Genomic DNA, 21,867 nt, shown 5'->3' on the forward strand with positions numbered 1-21,867 from the left:
AAGGGTACTGAACATGTGAGTAAGGGTTAGGAGTTAAAAGCAGCATCAAAAAGTGGGCTTTTAGCCTAGATTTGAAGATAGCCAGAGATGGAGCTTGACGGACCGGCTCAGGAAGTTTATTCCAGGCATATGGTGCAGCAAGATAAAAGGAATGGAGTCTGGAGTTAGCGGTGGAGGAGAAGGGTGCAGATAAGAGAGATTTACCCAGTGAATGGAGTTCCTGTTTGAAAATATTCAGTTCTAGGTTATGCTAGTGTTCTATAATGACACACAGGTGCTTCTGTCAAGCATTGTTGCGGACCTAACAGGATATACCCTGTTATGGAATTCCCCCTAAGAGGGTACTTCTCTAACATAGGTACTAACATTTAACATGTAAATGCTTAGATATGTGTATGAGTGTGTGTGTGCAAATTTCTACCTAAGTGCTATTCTGTAAATACACACACACCCCTTTTTGCAAAACCGGGTTAGCGGCATCTGGTGCAGTAATGCTGACACAGCTATTCACTTTGATGGGGCTGTGTCGGCATTGCTGCGCAGCAGCTGCTAGCATAGCTTTGTAAACAGGGGGGTTAATTTGCGTAGTGCATATTTGCAAGCAGGTGAACACATGGGCGGAGCTTGGGTAGTACACGGTCAGACTGTATTACAGCCAAAAAAAGGGGGTCCAGCAGCTTCCATAAAAAAAACAAAGTACAGAACAAGGGTGGAAGAGAGAAAAAGTTCCAAAAGACACAAGCAAAATAGAAGTAAGAGCTTCTAAAAATGTGTATTTGCCACAAATAATAATTCACAAGGAAGTACAAAGGTAACACAAATGACCCTACAGGGGCTGTGTCTCAACACGAAGCCTTACTCAGGGGTCGCCAAAGGGTAACTTCACAGCTTGTAGAAAAGGTATTTCTGAACACATGCAGAATGCCAGCAAAACTATATAAGAGCGCCTTTAGCTTTTTATCAGTTCTTTCTTCTTGCATTCAGAAATACCTTTTCCTAAGCTAAGTGGCCTTTGAATTTTTTATATGAAATTGCTCAATGAGAAAACTAAATAAAATTGGGATCAATGAGGATTGCGCAGTGCTGCATAAGAAAAGTGTTGGAAAGCAGCAACTGTGCTGTGAGATCTGAAGCTCCCGTTACAATTATTTATCTGTTTAGCAGTATATAAGAATGTTTGTCTGGATTAAAATCTGATTTGCTCTTGAAGTACGGTGACAGGTCATTTGACATGCATTTCTATTGGTTGCTGGGAGAACTGTTTTGATTTACATTTTGGATCCCTGCACATATAACTTTGGTCCAGTTTTATTGGAATAATTGGTTAGTAGCAGCCAATTATTGGCACAGATTAGCTTATTAAGACCCCGTTTTACTAAGGCATGCTCATGTTTTTAGTGCACGCTAAAATTGGGCGTGCCATAAATGTTAGAGACATCAATGCATTCCTATGGGCGTCTCTAACGTTTAGCATGTGCCCAATTTTAGCACGCACTAAAAATGTGAGTGTGCCTTAGTAAAAGACCCCCTTAGTAATTAAGTTGCACGTGCAAGTCAGCAATGTGCATCGACTTATTTATTTATGTATTTATTTGTTTGTGACCTTTATATCCCACATTATCCCAAACAAGTTTGAGTTCCATGTGGCTTGCAATAAACAGTATAGGATACATAACACATGCAACTTTAATCGCTATATATAGAATCCGGGGATTGGCGCCTAACTTTAGATGACTTGTAGAATGAGAGGGTTACTGTCGGTACGTTTCTGTGCCTGCATATCAGGAGCATAATTTTATAAAAACTTATTTCTGTTCAGAAAACACCACAGAAAGGCCTTTTGAAGTTGCCTTCTTAAGAGTTTAGGGGCCTTTTTACTAAGCTGCACGCCTAATGCAGTAAAAATGGCTTAATGCGGGATGTGCTAAAACCTTCTACATTTGTTTTGCCCATCTGCATGTGCCAAGAACACAGTAATAATTTTAAAAAAAATGATTGGAGGGGTTGTCAGAGGAGGATAATGTGCATGGATACCCTAATCAGTTACATAGGAGGCGGTAAATGCTCCCACAATCATTTTTTAAAATGCCCACATACTCTAATGCTAACATTAGCGCACTGCAATATATGCTGGAAATAGAAAAAAAAATCCCTTTTTGACAGCTGTGCTATAAATGGGCTTAACCCATTTCTTAGCGCAGCTTCGTAAAAGGGCCCCTTAACCTTCGAGATGCACAGTGCACGTTCCGGAGAGAGTTAACTGGCTGCCCACTGTTGGGACCTGCAGTGCAAAAAAAAAAAAATCTTTCCTGGTGGTGTTACTATTAGCCCATTGCAACAAGCCAAAACTAGAAGGTAGTGCAACTTGATAAGGGTCACACAGGGACAAGGGGAGGAGGGTTTGAACCTGTATCACAAGATTTCTCCTGCCTCATTGTTCAGTGCTCCATACTCCCTCCTCCACATTTATATAGTCATTAATCATCACAGGCTCTAAGTAAATTAAAAGTAAATGACACCAAGGGAGTGATTTAATTATAGTACTGCAATTAAGTTCAGTTCATGGGGAAACTGAATAATTTATGATAGAGGCATGACGGTCACCAGCACAGATCTGGTTATAAATCCTGTAGTGATAACAAGCAGAGGCACCAGTGTTGGTATTTCCTTTATTAACCTTGAATGCTGCTTTTTATTCAAATGTTCTTGGCCTGGATATTGGATGAAAGCTATGAGGTTTTTCTTTTTTTTGTTTTCCTCTAACAGGAGGAGAAGTTCCCTATACTACGCTGGCAACCCGAATGATGATGGGAGCCTGGTGGCTTTTTGCTTTGATTGTCATCTCATCTTACACAGCAAACCTAGCAGCTTTTCTCACAATCTCGCGCATTGAAAACTCAATCCAGTAAGTGAAATATCATGCAGTTAGTGAGAGTGCTGGGGGGGGGGAGGGGGGAGAATTTTATGAATGGTATGTCATGCTAAAATGATTCTGATCAATAAGGCCTTGAGGGGCCGATGCAGAAAGCTACCACGATTCTAACCACATGGAGGGTGCGCGCATGTTACTGGTTGCAGAGAGGGACTGAACACAAGAATAAATTCGCACAGTACACATGACCACTCAGTGCATTAAAATGAATGGTAATGAGCCAGTTAAGTGTTCCTCCACAATGCACAGATAGAAATGGTGGCTTTTGGTGCACATACAATTTGAGAAATATTTTGCCAGGTCTGAGTCAGTATAGGAGGGTTGGAAAAGAGGATTTCATGCCATTTTTTGTGATTTGAATGCCTTGTTATTCTTTTTTTTTCCTGCAGTCAGAACAGGTCCACTCAGTCCTGGTTCAGGCCCACACACTGTGCTAGCCAATGATGCCCCCAAAACACTTCAGAAGCAACCATTTCACTCCCTTCTCTCCCGCTCCTTTGCTCCAGGATCTCACATCTGCCCCTCCCCTATCAGTGACCCAGCAGCTTCCCCTTTCTCTGAACCCCCCCCCCCCCCACGTCAGATTCATCCCTGGCATCAGCAGTGATTCATATTTGTTGCCTGTGCCAGCTCTGCAGGCTTCCCTCTGCTGCATGTCACCCTTACTGATGTCACATCCTGTTTCCTCAGTGACTGGACACAGCAGAGGGAAGCCTGTGGAACCAGTACAAGCACTGAATATAAATCACTGCTGCTACCTGCGACAGAAGAGAGGTGGGGGGGGGGGGGAGGAGGTGGGTAAGAGAAAGGGGGAACTGTCAGGCCTCATTTTCGAAGGGTCCACCCATATTAACTGTGGATAGGGTTGCCATACATCCTCTTTTAAGAGGACATGTCCTCCACATTTTTTAATTTTTAGGAAAATATCCTTTTTCTTTTATGTGCCTATGACCAACACACCTACCCACATAATGAGAGAAACCATGTCTCTGGCCTATTAATCAATCTGGACACATGGGAGTGCTAAAGAGAGAGAAAGACCTACCCACATAATGAGAGAAACCATGTCTTTGGCCTATTAATCAGTCTGGACACATGGGAGTGCTAAAGAGAGAGAAAGACATTGCTGATCTCCTCTCTGTTTCCCTGCTGGTTGAATATGTCAAAGGAATTTTATTCGTGCAATGCAACTTTAAGCATATGTCATACAAATACTTTCACATGTATCTCAGAAACCAGCCAAAGTTGTTGAGGGATATCAGCTCTTCTGATAAGTATGTTTGGGCTCAGACTCAGTTAAACTCAAATCTGGAAATTTTTGAAAAGTAGATTATTATCTACTGCTGTTCTGTAAGTCAGTCACTGTTTCATGTGTGTTCATTAACTAAAACCCATTTACACAGTTGCTATGATTAAATATTTCTTTAGCAAAGGTAGCAACCATTTTTTTTTTTTTTTATGTCCTCTTTTTTGTTTCCACAAATGTGGTAACCTTGACTTTGGACCCACCCAAAATGGCTGATCTGGCTACACCACTAAGCCAGAACAAGTATCTGCAACTTTGAAAGCCAGACAGGAGGTAACAGCAATAATATGCAGATGTCCAAACAAAAATGAAAGTGTCAACACACATGTCCAGTTATGTTGTTCTGTGTATAAAAATCAGCTTCACTAAAAGATATTTTTGCAAGGCTAGTATTTATGCACAGACCAATAGCCTCAGATGTTTGGAGGCACTTTCATTTTCTTCAAACGTGCACAAGAAGTCTTGCTTCCCACTAAACCTTTATGCGTATGTGTCTGGCAGGTCCCTCCCTTCTCCTGATTAGCTTACAAGTTCTATACATGTGAAATTTGCATCTATTTAGCTTTCTACATGGCCTGGTTTTAAGTTCACTGTAGAAGCCAAGCGTTAATCCATCCGCACACGGCTCTACCACATGGCTTTCTGCAATAACCCCTGAATCAGAAAAGATGAAGCACTCATGTGTCAACTGTGCATAGAACCTTCCAGCATCCCTTTTCTCATCCTCACAGCAAAAGCAAGAAAGAGAAGTGAAATGATAGATTCCAACTACCCTAAATTCAAATTCTTTCTTTTGTCTTTGGCTGGCTCTTCAGGAACACGTTAATTGCCTCTGAAAAGGTTGACACCACAAGGGTGATTTTTACATGCCTTTTTCCCATGGGTGAAAAAGAGTTTACCGCAGGAGAAGGCTTTCATAAAACTATTGAAGGGGGGTTACATGCACAAAGTAGATGAAGGGAGTGTTCAGGTCTGTTTTTACACAGCATGAAAGTAGGCAAGTGAAGGGGAGGATTTTGGGAGAGGGGAGGGGGGAAGTCCTTCCAGTATAAATGTACATTTGCAAGTACACATATGTGTATATTTTATAAACTGAAGTGTACTAAAGTAGGGATAGTCCATGGGATCCACAAAAAAAAGAGGAGACAGTAGAGGTAAAAGCTTGTACGTGAGTTCTTCTTGCTCTTAGTCGCTTATTGGTGTTACCACTGAGGTGTCCGAATTACAACTGGCTCTATACTATAAAGATCACTTCATACACAAAGTGTAGCACAGGTATATAAGAATATTCTCAACCTAAGACTGTGCTAAATTATTTTTCCACTCTTGTGGTACAGTCACAATGGACTTGAACAAACGTTTTTTCAAAATTTTTGTTCAAGTCCATTGTGATTGTGCCACAAGAGTGGAAAAATAATTTAGTGCAGTCTTAAGCTGAGAATATTCTATACTATAAAGCACAGATATTGTGACCCCAAAGCAGGCATTCGTGCCAAAACATGGATCTTTGTTGGGTATTTCTTATCTGAATGTGCTATCCTTTGGTGGATTTAATCAGACTGAATTTGTTTACCAGTATTCCGCGGATTTGTTTTTAAGGACTTGTGTTAAACACTTTCGGAGCTTTTACATCTAGTATCTCCTCTTTGTTGTGGATACTCATGTACTATCCCTGCTTTGGTACACTTCTGTGACATGTTTGCGTAGGGTATTTTGCCTCTTTGTACTTTATAAACTGCACACATAAGTACCAATCCTACCCCCATTTCATCCATTCTCCTCCCCCAGGAACATTTAACACTTTATTTTAAAAAAGTAAACATAAAAAGGCCACAATTCAGAGTAAGCTATGTATTGGCAGCCAAACGACCAAAGCATAACACCCCTATCCAAATATGTTCAAACGCTATTCAAGTAATATTCATCTACTTATATCGCTAATCAGTCAGACATTATCTGAATAAAACGGGGCCAAGCTGGGGGTAGAGCAGAGGCAGTACCAGGACTTATCCAGTTAGGGCCTTATTCCATAAAGGTTATGCTCCTAAATTTACACTCCTAAAATTTATGCTCCTAAATTTATGAGCATAATTGATGTTCCTAAATTAGAAGCATACTCTATGCTCCAAAATAAATTATGCTTGTAATTTAAGAGCATAAATTGCGGAGCATAAATTATGCTCATAAATTCAGAGCATAAATTTTAGGAGAGTAAATTTAGGAGCATAACCTTTGTAGAATAAGGCCCCTAAACAGTGATGTTTGGACTTATTTGGGCCTGCATAGTTTATAGTTTATCTATAACCCGCCTTTATCCAAGGTGGGCACAAAAATTATATAATCCAAAAAACAAATATAAAAGCACACATAAACACAGAAATAATTTAACAGAAAATATGACCATTCAGTTTAACAACCAGTTTAGAAAGATGCATATGTTAGGCGAAATAAGTAGCACTTCAGTAACTTTGTAAAAGAAATTGTGTCCCGCTGTCATCTAATTTCCAAGGGCAGTTGGTTTCAGTCATGGGGGCCAGCCAGTTGTTTCAAGCCGTAGCTGTCGAAAATCAGATACAATAAATTTACATTCATTCTGGAAATTCAAAGTCCACACAGGAGCATGATTATGATTATATGTATTTATGTAAGCTATCCAGATAGATTTAGGCCTGCCTGAAAGTAAGATTATAAGAGCATCTGGAGAGATTTAGGCCTGCTTGATAGTAGGCTTATCTCTGGATAGTGCCAGTGCAACTCCTGCTCAGCACACATATTAAATGCTGCTGATTTATCGAAATAGTTGCACTGAATATTTGGAATAAGCTAAACCCAAGCACTGGTGCTTATCTTCCAACTGTGCCACCTGAAAATCTGGCCCTAGATCTCTCATGAAAATTGAAAAAGTATCTGGTCGAACGCATAAAGTTCTACACACTCAAGTCATTTATAATATTACTTCCTATGTGTCGTAAAGGGCCACCATCTCCTCGGGTCTTATAGCACCAGGAAAACAGAGTTCTAGCCATTACCCAACACCAGTGCCTCCGGGCTAGACTCAGGTTACTGAAGTGCTAGGTTGTGGAAGAACTGTGGTCTATAGCTCTGGATTGTTACTGACTGTTTTGCCCAGAAGGGCAATATTACTGGGAGGAGAGAGTGATCCTGGGTTTTATCAAATGTAGGTTTATGGCTCCACAGCTCCCAAGCACCCCAGATTGACCAAGCTGGAATCAGATAATAAGCAGGAGGCTATACGAAACTGTTGGATGTTGAAATATAAAATATAGAGATTGCCATAGTCACAAATGATGTTATGTGAAAAATCGTCTAGCAATATTTTATTTAGCTGGAAGAGTGTTCTCCCAGAATGTATAAAACAAGCCTTTTTTCTTTGCAATTTGCAGGGCCTAGTTAGAGCAATTAATGAATTAGAATTCAGATGAAGGTGAAATGACTAAGAGGGTTTAGTTTACAAACTTATCTAAATATGGAAACAACCACCTAGTGAATAATGACAAGCTGTTGATAATGAATTGTAGCAAACCCCAGGGAGCATGAATTAAATGAAAGTGAAAAAAAGTGTTGTTTTGTTATTCTTTCTCTGAATAAAATAGTTCCTTGGAGAACCTGGAATGGCAATAGGAAGGTATCAATAGGTGTCTGAAAATACACAGCCCGAACACTCCAGTGAGTCACTAAACTCTGTGTCCTTGAGTCCGAAGCAGTTTAGTCACTGGGGAGAGCTCCCTCCCTATTGTGGCCCTGCACAATTGCTTACAACAGGGGGTTCTTCTGGAATTAAGTATTCATTCAACTGCTTCAGGGTCTTCAGCAGGTCTCTCTACAAGGGAGAATGGAAAATGTCATTTTTCAGAAAATGCTGCCTTCTCCATGACTATGTTTCTTATCGTAAAAGGGGCTGAGATTTTCTCTAACCATTTGGCAGCCAGAATCAAGTTACTTTAATTTTGTGCTATTATTTATTTATGCTGGTTAATACCTCTGTGGTGTTTATTAACTCATTATCTGTGTGCTTCAAACAGGCACATAGTATCGGGCCGCATTAGGCTGTTTACAATTGCTACTTCAAGACTATCACTGCTGTAGCTTGGGTTCTAGTTAATAAAAACAAAAAGAACAATTCTTTTATATTCAATTTATTAAAAGCCATAAGGACCCAGAATGCTTTGATAGCAACCAATATGATGTGCCTATCTTGATTTTCTTTCTATCTATATACATACGTATAGTATTGATATATAGGGGCTCGTTTTCAAAACAGAAAAATGTCCAAAAAGCAGCAGGACTTTTTTTTTTGCCAACATGTCCAAATCGCTATTTTTGAAACCCATTTTAAAGACAGTTTTCTATGCTGTTCATATGCAGTGCGTCCAAATCATAAGGGGACATGTTGAGGGCAGGATTTGGGTGTTCCCAAAACTTGGACATTTTTCTGTCATAATGGAACAAAGCAAAAATGTCCAGGGCTAAAAGTTAAATGGTTTGGTATAGACCTATTTCAATCACGACTAAGTAAAAAGGTGCCCAAAATGACCAAATGACCACTGGAGGGATTAAGGCATGACCCTCCCTTACTCTCCCAGTGGTCACTGACCCTTCCCACCCCCTAAAGATGTGAAAGAATTGGTACATACTAGCCTCTATACAGCTTCAGATATTATAGTCAGTCCTATTAGAGCAGCCATCTTTCATTTCGATAATACAGTCCGGGACACCCAAATCTCAACATTTAGGTCGACCTTAGAGATGGTCATCCTTAGAGATGGTCGTCCCTGGTTTTCGGCGATAATGGAAACCGAGGACGCCCATCTCAGAAATGACCAAATCCAAGCCATTTGGTCGTGGGAAGAGCCAGCATTCGTAGTGCACTGGTCCCTCTCACATGCCAGGTCACCAACCAGGCACCCTAGGGGGCACAGCAGTGGACTTCAGAAAAAGCTCTCAGGTGCATAGCACCCTTACCTTGTGTGCTGTGCCCCCAACCCCCCATCCCACTCCCCACAACTGTACACCACTACCATAGCCCTTAGGGATGAAGGGGGGGCACCTAGATGTGGGTACAGTGGGTTTCTGGTGGGTTTTGGAGGGCTTACATTTACCACAACAAGTATAACAGGTAGGGGGGATGGGCCTGGGTCCGCCTGCCTGATGTGCACTGCAGTACCCACTAAAACTGCTTCAGGGACCTGCATACTGCTGTCATGGAGCTGGGTATGATATTTGAGGCTGGCATAGAGGCTGGAAAAATATTTTAAAATTCTTTTTGAGGGTGGGAGGGGGTTAGTGACCACTGGGGGAGTAAAGGGAGGTCATCCCCAATTCCCTCCGGTGGTCATCTGGTCATTTAGGGCACATTTTTGTGGCTTGGTCATCAAAAAAAAAGGACCAAGTAAAGTCGTCCAAGTGTTCATCAGGGGCGCCCTTCTTTTTTCCATTATTGGCCAAGGACGCCCATGTGTTAAGCACGCCCCAGTCTCGCCTTCACTATGCTTCCAACATAACCCCATGAACTTTGGTCATCCCCGCGATGGAAAGCAGTTGGGGACGCCCAAAATCAGCTTTCGATTATGCCGATTTGGGCAACCCTGTGAGAAGGACGCCTATCTTCTGATTTGTGTCGAAAGATGGGCGCCCTTCTCTTTCGAAAATAAGCCTGAATGTGATTCAGATTATATTACAGAGCATTCCAACAGTTTTTCTTCTTCTCTACTGATATTGATGTTGATTGATTAAAAGCTAATGTTTGAACAAACTGAATTCCCGTATAGTACTATGTACATTGGTTCTCTTGCTGGGAGACTGGGCGGCTAAATGGCAGATGACGTTTAATGTGAGCAAGTGCAAGGTGATGCATGTGGGAAAAAGGAACCCGAATTATAGCTACGTCATGCAAGGTTCCACGTTAGGAGTTATGGACCAAGAAAGGGATCTGGGTGTCATCGTCGATAATACACTGAAACTTTCTTCTCAGTGTGCTGCTGCGGCTCGGAAAGCGAATAGAATGTTGAGTATTATTAGGAAAGGTATGGGAAACAGGTGTGAGGATGTTATAATGCCATTATATCGCTCCATGGTGCGACCGCACCTTGAGTATTGTGTTCAATTCTGGTCGCCGCATCTCAAGAAAGATATAATGGAATTGGAAAATGTGCAGCGAAGGGCGACTAAAATGATAGCGAGGATGGGACGACTTTCCTATGAAGAAAGACTAAGGAGGCTAGGGCTTTTCAGCCTGGAGAAGAGACGGCTGAGGGGAGACATGATAGAGGTATATAAAATAATGAGTGGAGTGGAACAGGTGGATGTGAAGCGTCTGTTCACGCTTTCCAAAAATACTAGGACTAGGGGGCATGCGATGAAACTACAGTGTAGTAAATTTAAAACAAATCGGAGAAAATGTTTCTTCACCCAACGCGTAATTAAACTCTGGAATTCGTTGCCGGAGAACTTGGCAGAGTTTAAAAAGGGGTTAGATGGTTTCCTAAGGGACAAGTCCATAAACCGCTACTAAATGGACAGTTCCAGGAATAACATGTATAGAATGTTTGTACGTTTGGGAAGCTTGCCAGGTGCCCTTGGCCTGGATTGGCTGCTGTCGTGGACAGGATGCTGGGCTCGATGAACCCTTGGTCTTTTCCCAGTGTGGCATTACTTATGTACTTATGTACTTATGAATGCCTTGTGTATTATCTTCCTCTTATCAAGTCCCCTCTCTTTCGCCATGAAAACCTCTGCAGAGACAGTGTAGTCTGTTAGAGTTGGTTTTTAGTAACAACTCCCACATTTGGTACAATAGGAATCATTAAAACTGCCTGCAGGATTCCCTGCTGTGCTGATTCATGGCTGCCCTTTGTACCACTACTCCTGTTTATACCCAACCTAGCAGCCCTCATCAGCTATAAAACAGTTGAATCCTTTTACTTCTGGGTTGTTACATTATTCATGTGAGCTTCAGGAGAAGGGCAAATGCAGTGTTGCCTAGCTCTGTTAAGAGTGATCAGTAGAGCTGCTGTATTTCCCAGTGTATTAGGAACTAATCTGCCTTCCATCAAAGAAGTGTATGGAAGTCTAGGTCAAAAATACAATCTGCACATTCACATGCTTAACTAAATATATTCTCGACAAACTGCAAATCACAGAAAGTCTAAGTGGGCTTTGCAGCTCTTATCTGCTCTCAAAAAAGAAGTTTCTGTAATATAGATAGTGCTAAGCAGCTTCCTTCTGCTACTTTGGACTTCCGGCTTAATCTGTGAAAGACAGATTCCTATTGTATCTGTAGAACCATGATAATTTATTTGTGCACCTATGGGGTTCTCCCCATTTTTATTCTCTTTTCCTGTCCTGTCCAGCAATTCTAGTTGTGAAGTACAGATTATGGGGCCTTTTTACTAAGTCACGTAAGAGTCTACGCCTGCCCAACGCAGGCCAAAATGGAGTTACCGCCTGACTACCGCATGGCTCTTGCGGTAATTTCACTTTTGGCGCGTGCCTCATGCGCATGTCTGAAACATATTTTTTATTATCAGGCGCACGTAATGGACGCACGCCAAGGGGCATTTGACGCTAGGTCAATGACTGGCGGTAAGGTCTCACACCCAAAATGGGGGAGTGCTGCAAACCTCAGGGCTAAAGGAGTAATCACTTCCTTCAGCAAGCACAAGCTCTCCACAGCAGCATGCACCATCTGGGGTAACCTGCGAAGCGGGAATCACATACTGGTCGAATGTCTGCTGTTCAGGTAGAGCACCGACACCCTCCTCAGTAGGAAAGGTATGTGCCGTGCTCGTCCGTTTCCCCATCGGGTCCAGTACCTCGAGCAGCAGTCCAAGAACAATGAAGCTCAAACCACCATATCTACTCCTGTTGCCATATTGACTCCTCCCTAGGTGTCTTATATCTTTAGGTACAGTAAATATTTTTTCTGTTCCTGGAGGGAGCCCCAGAAAAAAAAAATAAGTTACAGTAGGATTTGAATCTGTGTCCCTTAGTTTACAATCACTTTCCAGAGAAATGTTCTCTTCTCTCGGAACTTCTCAGAAAGAAAGCTGCCCAATTGACTACTCCTCTGATCTCTTTGCTGCTTTGTTCAGAATGGCCATAATACCTGCAGTTGACATAGATCCTGGTTTTCCTTTCCAGTTTCACTTTCAGGGGAGAGGGAGGGAGAAAACTGCTCAATCAAGCAACATTTGTAAATTGGATGTGACCGAAACAGGTCTAGATAAAAATGTCCTTCTTTTAGACATGAACTTTGAAAATCACTGTTGGACATCCTGCTTTTGGGCCCTCCCTCATCCTGCCCAAAACACACCCACAATGTGCCCCCTTGCTATTTGGACATACTGCAGTGCGAATCATCCAAATTCTGACTTCCTAAAATCGGGATATGAATGTTTTTAGCAGAAGGGCATTTTTTTAGGCATTTTGAGACATCCATCTGCTTTGAAAATGAGTGCCATTGTGTGATCCCTTCCAGGTTTCCGTGATACTATATCTACTGCATTGTATTTCTTCAAAGAATTTATTAGACTGCCTTAGAGCACAGAGGTCAGCAGAGTGGTTTACAATAAAACAACAATTTTAGGATACAGAGAGAAAACAAATGATAACAAGCTGGAATATGACTGAAAGCCCCTTGTAATTTGGTGGCTAGTTAGCCAATCTGTAAAAATTGGGGGGTAACCCAACTAGGCTGGGAAATCTGCCAAGCTGGAGGGCTTTAACACAAGTAATTTCAACCACATGTATCAGCTTAGCAAGATGTGCAATAGCTTCCTCAGGAATCTGTGGGAGAGATAAGAAATTAAAAAAAAAATCAGAATAACCTGGGCTAGGGTCCACCTTCAAATAAGTAAAAGTGGAAGTATAGAAGAATCTAAATTACTCCAGGGTATCCTAATCAGAGGTGAGCAAGAATCTGCTGGACCATTAATAGAGTAGATCCTATTTGGTGTTTTCTGCCCCATAAGATACTGGGCCAAGGCACTGTCTTTACTATTGTTTGTATAATGATAGGTCTTTGTTGAAATAATGAATTTGCTGCCATTTAGCTTAGCAAATTGTCATAATGGAGCTTGTATTTTTAGAGTTTGAGAAGAACTTCATAAGTTGGCTGTTTTATATAATTGTTTATATTTGCAAGGGGGTGTACACAAAAGCAGGGTATGGATGGGACATAGGAGGGGCTACCACTTATGCTCTTAACTTACAGAATACTGTAGGTTATGTACATCCCTGTTGCATTTGGGCGCTCCCACTTATGTCAGTCATATGCCAGCTACATGGCTGATATAAGTGTGAGCACCTAAATGTTAAGCATGCTGATACTAGAATAGGCCAATTAAGTTACATGATTTGTTATAGAATACACCTGATTTTCCGCGTGGATTTCTAGGTGCACTATATAGAATCCAGCTCTTAGCATGCAAAGTTGCATGTGCAACTTATAGAATAAGAACCTCAATCAACTTATTATAAAGTCCAGTGGACTATAATAACATTAAAATTTAGCCAACCACCATAAGTTACATAGAGAAACTAACCATGGTCACCTCAGCAAAAGATAAGAAAGTACATTATACTTTACTAATAAGTTATTATTTACATGGAGTGATTACAAGATAGTAAATTTTTTTAACATTGGTCTGCTGATGAGGAGGTGGCTGCTGTCAAACCTCATTGAAAAATTTATATCAGAGTTGCACTGCTGAGGTGACCATAGGTTATATAAGAACTTATAGAATAAGGCCACTTAATTCAATAATTGTCTGTTATTGGAGTTAACAGCTATTGGCTATAATTGTCACTAACCGGCATTAATTAGTAGATACAAGTGTAATTGCCCTTAGTTGATATTCTATTATGCACTCAAGTTCCACAAGGTGCAACTTCAAAGGGGGGTTGGACATGGGAGGGGCATGAGAGGCTCAGGAGCATGTCAGGCAGTTAGAGAGTACTATTGTTTTCTCCCCTAAGCATCCACTTTCACAGGCTTTAAGCTAGTGTAAGTGTTCATGCCTAAAATTAGGCATGTAGATGCAGACTTAGGCTAGTGTTCTATAATTCCCACTCCCACTCATTAAACTGCAGACCTCAATATCTGTTGCTTATAGCCTTTTTTTTTTCATTTTAAAAGACGGAAAAAGAAAAGGGCACGTTCCCGTGTAACACAGCCAGCTGCAAACTATGCCAAAACATTTCACAAGACCCCACAGTCAATCACAAAGGAAAAATATTCAACATAAAGGACTATTTTACATGCTCATCTTCCAATGTGGTATATATCATTCAGTGTAAGAAATGTAACGAAGGATGCTATATTGGAGAAACAGGCCAGATGCTTAAGACAAGATTCAATCTACACAGACATCACATGAAAATAGCCAGTGCCAGTCAGGCCCCCACCCCTGTGGGCCAACACTTCACAAGACCAGAACACTGCACCAATGATTTCACAGTAAGAATACTGAAAGGTAATTTTAAAACAATACAGGAACATAAGACCTTTGAAATAAGAATGATTGAATATTTTGATACCCAACAAACAGGACTTAATAAGGATCTGGGTTTTCTAACTCATTATAAACCATAAAGCTGTATTTCTCTGTTTATTTCTCTGTTTATTACCCTCCTCTCACCTACCAACACCCATTCTGTTAGAATATCAATGAAATCCTTTGATGTCCCCATGCATACCCCCACCCTCCCACTCTGTCAGACAGTCAAAGTAATGCTTTGATGTTTCTCTCATATATACTATCTGCTACCTCATTTGCTTATTTCCGATCTGAGGAAGAAGGGCAACCTTCGAAAGCTAATCAAGAAATGTATTAAGTTATGTCCAATAAAAAAGGCATCATCTTATTTTCTTTTCCATGTTTTATTTTGTTTGATTTCTATTGATAACCAAAAAGTAAAACAGGAAGAAAAGACCTCAAAATACCCTCGGTGCTCAAGTGAACTTGTCACTGACACATTTTTCAGTACACATCGGGCCATTATATCATTATAGACCAAAACCCTCCTTAAAATTTGTACTTTTTATCTTCAAAATTAGTGACAGTATCAAACTCTGTGTCCATAAAAGTGTGGAATAACACTGTGCAAATCTTTGACAAAAAAAGTAAATCATTAGAGTGACTTAGCTTGACTTATGTGGTCCAACCCAACTTGTTTGTCGGATCCTTTTCAAACTCCCGAACTATAACCATCCTAAGAAGGCCTCTCCCCCTGATCCAGATTAACTTTTACTTCCTGCGACACATCTAAATATGGACAAAACTAGACTTTTATTATCACCCCCTCTTCATTCCTTGTAGCTTATACTTATGTTTCTTATCATGCTTTATTTTATGTATCTGTAATATTGAACCGGAGCTTTATGGTATTCTGTAAGCCACATTGAGCCTGCAACTAAGTGGGAAAATGTGGAATATAAATGTGTTAAATAATAAAAAATAATAATAACCAACAGTAGCACTATTTCTCCGATGGACCTCTCTTAATTGATTTAGCTGGAGTTCATATGCAATTACTAAAATAGGGTTGTAGTTTTGGCATCATATTAGATTCCACACTATTTGCTTGTTTGTAATGCTTTTTTTTTTCAAATTTTAGTTAAGTATGGTGACACTGATGCAGCCTGAGGAATATTTTAAATTGGTTCTTCAGTGTACGGTGCTATTGAAATTGGATTATTGAGCTCTTTTTGTCTTGCTCTTGACCTATACGGTTAGTTCTAAATGCTGCAGCTAGGATTTTGTTTTCATCACATTATACCTTGTCTACAATTTCTAAATTGGTTATTATTTTCTATTAATTTAAAATTATGTTGTCGATACATAAGACTTTGTAACATGACTCATCTGTTTACTTTTCTGTCTTAAAAATTAGTTTGTAATCTGAAGGTCTTCAGTATTCATCTATTCCATCAGTGAAGAAAATCCATTTTGCTGAGACCATAGCTTCCTCTTTCTTCATAGATGGGCCTAGAGAATAGAGCCATCTTCCTCAAGCATTATGGAAGATGCCTAATGTAACAGATTTCAAGAGAAAGCTGAAGGCTGCTTTGTATGTGCAGGCCTTTGGCTCAGAGGCAGTTTTGACTGATTGATGTGCAGGCTTTCTTGAAGCAGTGTTAACTGTATGTTTCCTGCCATATGCAGTTGCTGAAAGTTTGGCTGTGGTAGATGGTTTTATGATTGTTCGTTTTTTATTTTGTTTGCTATTGTTTTTATTATTCAGTTTATGTATTATCTTTTTATATATATTTAGTTGTACTCTGCCTAGATATAAGCAGAACATAAATAATAAAATATATGCGCATGTGCACATACACTCCTAAAAGCCAAAACTCTGCCTAAGAGCTGTTTTGTAAATATGTGTATATCTTACATAGTGTGTATTTGATAGATGGGTATATGTATAGGTGGAGTCTGGTCAAAGCAGGAGTGGGATTCACACTTGTATATGTAACTTCTAGAATACTATGTCATGTGCATATCTCCAGCATTTAGGCACAAACGTTTACATCAGCTCTATGGCTGGCATATGTACTCATACCTAAACTATAGGAGCATATTTTGCCTGTTAGGCTAGTTTTTATATAAAGGAAAATGCATGCCTTCTTTCCTTTATAATAGGTTCCATAAAGGTGTCCTATTATAGAACTATCCTTCACTTGCATTAATGGTCAGGAAAAAATACCAATTTACAATGCAAAAACATCCACCAATATACATTTACTCCCAGATTCTATATAGGCATACAAATATACGTGCATCTTAATTGGTTAACGAGCCATTAACAAGCAAAAATTGGATGCTAAGAACTAATTATTGATGTTACTTGGCACCAATTGGGATTTCCATATACTTCTGGGTGTACACTATTCTTTAACATCAGGTGCTCAAATCCCATACTGAACAACTCAAAAGTGTGCGTGACCATGGGAAGAACATTCGTGTGTCAGGGGTATTCCAAAACTTTGCATGAGTTGTTACTGAATAGTGGATCAGTATGCCCAACCTGGGTCCAAGCATTTACACCAGATTTCAGCAGGCCTAAGTCTGGTACCCAAAGTTAAAGTGCAGGAATTGGCACTAAGCTAATTCTGTAAAGGACATGCACCCTTTATAGAATCATGCTTAGCACTGATCTTTTCCAACACCCATTTTTGAGCATCATTTATAGAATCTGAACCTTAATCCTTAAATTAAATAGATGAACAGGAGATGAAGATTTAAGGAAACACATCAACATAAGAAGAAGGAAAAACACAATAGTATGCATTTTCCCAGTAAAAGCTAACTCAGCATCCCTTCATCAATATTTAAAGCAATCTCCTTAAGAAGCTTCAAGCAGTCTCTTGCTATTAATAAAAGCGGAGAGATGTGATGACGCAAACAAAACATGTTTAACTGATTTAAACTTAATATGATTACGTTTTAAGAAGAATTGGGCACCTAACTTAAGGACACCTGGGCACAGCAATAGAAATTGCTCCCTCCTTCTGTGCATCTTTGGCTGAGACCAAAGAAAAACATTCTAAGCAACCAGTCTTGATCAACTGATAGAGCCAGAGTCACTGTATCTGATTTTTTCCAATAGTCCAATGATACGATACAGACATTTTAGTACTTGAAATGTATTATTATACAAACAAGCCTCTTCCAGAGACATAGGGGTGTTAGAACTAGAAGAAATGAATTGATGTTGCAGGGAGGTAGACTTAGGTATAACATCAGGAAATACTTTTTTACAGAGAGGGTAGTGGACACTTGGAATGACTTTCTAGGATGGTAGAGTCAAAAATGGTGAATGAATTCACAAATGCATTGCATAGACACAGGGGATGCCTAAATATAAAGCGGATGGAAAGAAAGATGGCTGTTGAGTCGATGGGCAAGAGTAGTGGGAACTAAGGCTGAAGCCAGAAAAACTTCTACGGTCTGTGTCCCGCAATGGAGAAAAGACAGAAGAAGATTTGCCAAATCCAACATGGAGGAACTAAGGCCGTTTCCGGGGTCTGGAAATTTGACTATGTGACACCCCTTCTGAAGTCCTCACTTTGGTTGCCACTTCCTCAATGTATTATTTACAAAATTATACTTCTTGTATTTAAAATTAGACTCACTGGAGAGTCTGCCTTTCTTGCGTGCTTGCTGTCCCCTTACACCCCTACTTATCCCCTCTGTTCATTGATACAGCAACGTTCCCACAATTAGACAAGTCACTCATGCCAAAATAAAGCATTGTATCATTTCAATACAGGGCTGTGAGCTCTGAAACCGGCTTCTGGAGCATCTCAGATCTCAATCATCCCTTGACCAGTTTAAGGTAGACCTTAAGCATTTAGTTGATGCCCAATGCAGGTGTCATAGGGCTCTGGATTTGTTCCCCTACCTAGTGTATGCTCCTTGTCCCCCACTTTCCAATCATGATTATTGTAGTTCATCCCCCTTACCCATCTAAGCTGTCTGTCTTTTCCCTGCTTTCTTTTTTTTTCTTCTCCATTACTGTATTAGTTTGTAAGCTGCCTAGCTGGCATTGCTGATAGGTGGGATAATAAGTCCAGTCCAAGGGGAATGCTTATAGGAAAGTGCTGAGGGAAATGTTCCTGGTTATTGAATGACAGTAGGGGTAGAGTTTAAAGTTAATAAATATTGTTGATGGAGAGAGCACGAGGTCTTTGGTTGCCTCTACCACCACCAGGACCCTTGAGGAGAGGGGATGTCCTGAATGGGTTTAAGAAACTAAGGCTGAATTAAGTGGAGGTTTCTGCCAATAAAGCATTAACCGTGAAGTGGAGGAGTGCTCCAGATGGGAAGCAGGAGAACCCAGCCTTGGAGAAGGAACAGGAAAAAGTCCGTTCAGAACCAGAGATAGTAGCCCGGAGAGGTACACCTTTGGGAGAGTGTGAACAGACAGGGAGGTCTGGTCTATAGTGGAGATTGCTCGCTGAAACAGTGCTGCAGACACAGTCTTAGGTTGTTCAGCCAAAAAGGATGGGTAATAGACAGGAGGAGTTGTAAATATGTATATACTGTACGACTTACAAAATTGAACTAGAGGATTTATACCATATACCTGATTTTGGCTCTTGATTTATGGATACAAGGCATCAAGTTGTATAAATTAACTTGTTCTGCTCTGAAAGGAATTGAATTGCCTTTTGCAGAAAATTGAGTAAAGTTCTCATTTTGCTGCACTCTCACCCAAAAAAACTCCAGTTCAGGTTTTTCAAGAAAACAAATTACTCCCGAACTAAAAAAAAAGTGAACAATAAAATAAGCCTAGTTCAATACCCTACGGCCTTCCGGATTCTTATCCGGCCCTAGCCTGTGCTCTGCTCAGAGTGTGTTTGGAAACTGTTGGTAATAACCTTATGTTTTCTGTCTCTGGTCGCAGGTGCTGTCCTATAACGAGCTAGCTGGTGCCCTGACAGATGTGTGGAGAGTCCAGGGTTACACAAAGATCACAACATCTAGAAGTATCATCCCATTTTCCCACCTTAGATCTTAAGGCAGTTACATTTTTAATCACAGAAATATTGGTAGGCTGCACACTTTACTCATTTACATTCGTCTTAACTTGTGATCTCTCTTTCTCAAGAAACTTAATTTTCTCGTGGAATGGGATAAAAGATGCAAATGCATACTAGATGAAATAGCACCCTTACGAACAAGAACTTCACGTAAGCATAACTCAATACCATGGTTCAATGATGAACTGAAAAAGCTAAAAACACAATCCAGGAAACTCGAACGAGCATGGAGAAAAACAAAAGACGAACACACACTCAACACATGGAAACAATCACAAAGAAAATACAAATACGCAATAAGACAGACCAAAAGATCATACTATAAAACTAAAATAGGGACAGATTACAAAGATACGAAGAAATTATACCAACTTGCTCACTACATCGAATACAGACATCCCATCTGCAGACAAACTTGCTAAGTATTTCAATGAAAAAATTGCAAATCTACGCAACACACTACCTCAGGACAACACTGACATCGAAATCTTCCTTACTGAGTTGGACCCAACCACGGTAGAATACCCGGCTGACCGAACCTGGTTAAAATTCGCCATCCTCACCGTCGATGCAGTTGCACAGGCGATCAGCAGGTTCTCCAACACTCACTGTAAATTAGATACCTGTCCCAACTACCTAATGAAATCCGCCCCTGACCACTTCATTGCTGACCTCACATCCCACCTAAACTACATGCTTCAGCAAGGTCTCTTCCCTAAGGAAAATGGCAATATCCTACTCACTCTGATAACAAAAGACACCAAGAAAAAAACAAATGAAATCACTAACTACTGTCCAGTAGCATCCATTCCATTGTCAGTCAAACTGATAGAAAGCATGGTAGCCAAACAACTTACAAATTATATAAACAAATTCTCAATATTACACAAATCACAGTCAGGTTTTCGCCCCCTCCACAGCACAGAAATAGTACTACTCACTCTCCTAGCCAAATTCAAGCAGGAAATAGCAATAGGCAAAAACATCCTCCTCCTCCTCCTCCAATTCGACATGTCTAGTGCATTCGACATGGTAAACCATAATATATTAATAAGATTACTAGATAAGTTCGGGATTGGTGGAAAACTACTTAGCTGGATCAAGGGTTTCCTAACCACAAGAACATATCAAGTAAAATCAAACTGAAACATATCATCACCGTGGAAAGCAGACTGTGGAGTACCACAAGGATCACCGCTATAACTGATCCTCTTCAACCTAATGATGACCCACTAGCCAAGGCCTTATCCAACCAAGGCCTTAACCCCTTCATCTATGCAGACGATGTCACAATATTCATTCCTTACAAATCTAAACTGACAGAAATCACCAACGAAATCAAGATCAGCTTGAACATCATGGACTCTTGGGCAAATGCATTTCAACTAAAACTAAACAAAGAAAAAACACACTGTCTCATCCTCTCATCCCCACACAGCGCGGATAACCCAACTATTATCAACACCACAGATTACACTCTCCCTATCTCAGACAGTCTGAAAATCCTCGGCGTTACAATGGACCGCAACCTAACACTAGAGAGACAAATGACATCCACAACAATGAAAATGTTCCACTCAATGTGGAAACTCCAACACGTGAAACAATTCTTCCCGAGGGGAACATTTTGCAACCTGACACAATCAATGGTACTAAGCCATGTAGACTACTGCAATTTGGAATTTATGTGGGATGCAAAGAACAAACCTTAAAGAAACTCCAGACTGCTGAAAACATGGCAGCTAGGCTTATCTTCGGAAAAACGAGATTTGAAAGTGCAAAACCCCTTCGCGAAAAACTACACTGGCTCCCAATCAAAGAAAGCATTGCTTTCAAAATCTGCACTATGGTTCACAAAATTATCTATGGTGAAGCTCCGGGATACATGATAGACTTGATCGACCTACCAACTAGAAACACATCCGAATCAACACAAATGTATCTAAATCTGCACTACCCAAGCTGCAAAGGACTCAAATACAAATCAACTTATGCGTCCAGTTTTTCCTACATAAGCACACAACTATGGAATGCTTTACCAAAAGCCTTGAAAATTACGAATGA

The 21,867-nt window shown here is 40.4% G+C and overlaps 1 protein-coding gene across 1 annotated transcript in view; it reads left to right on the forward strand.

Moving 5' to 3' along the window:
* The window catches only part of GRID2 (glutamate ionotropic receptor delta type subunit 2), a 1,142,370-nt gene that overhangs the window by 790,082 nt on the left and 330,421 nt on the right, over nt 1-21,867 (forward strand). Inside the window, exon 10 of the mRNA XM_030190694.1 lies at nt 2,767-2,905. Within this exon, the coding sequence (XP_030046554.1) occupies nt 2,767-2,905 (139 nt within the window). The remainder of the gene's footprint in view (nt 1-2,766; nt 2,906-21,867) is intronic.

Source organism: Microcaecilia unicolor, chromosome 2, assembly GCF_901765095.1.
Source record: "Microcaecilia unicolor chromosome 2, aMicUni1.1, whole genome shotgun sequence".
NCBI classification, from domain to species: domain Eukaryota; kingdom Metazoa; phylum Chordata; class Amphibia; order Gymnophiona; family Siphonopidae; genus Microcaecilia; species Microcaecilia unicolor.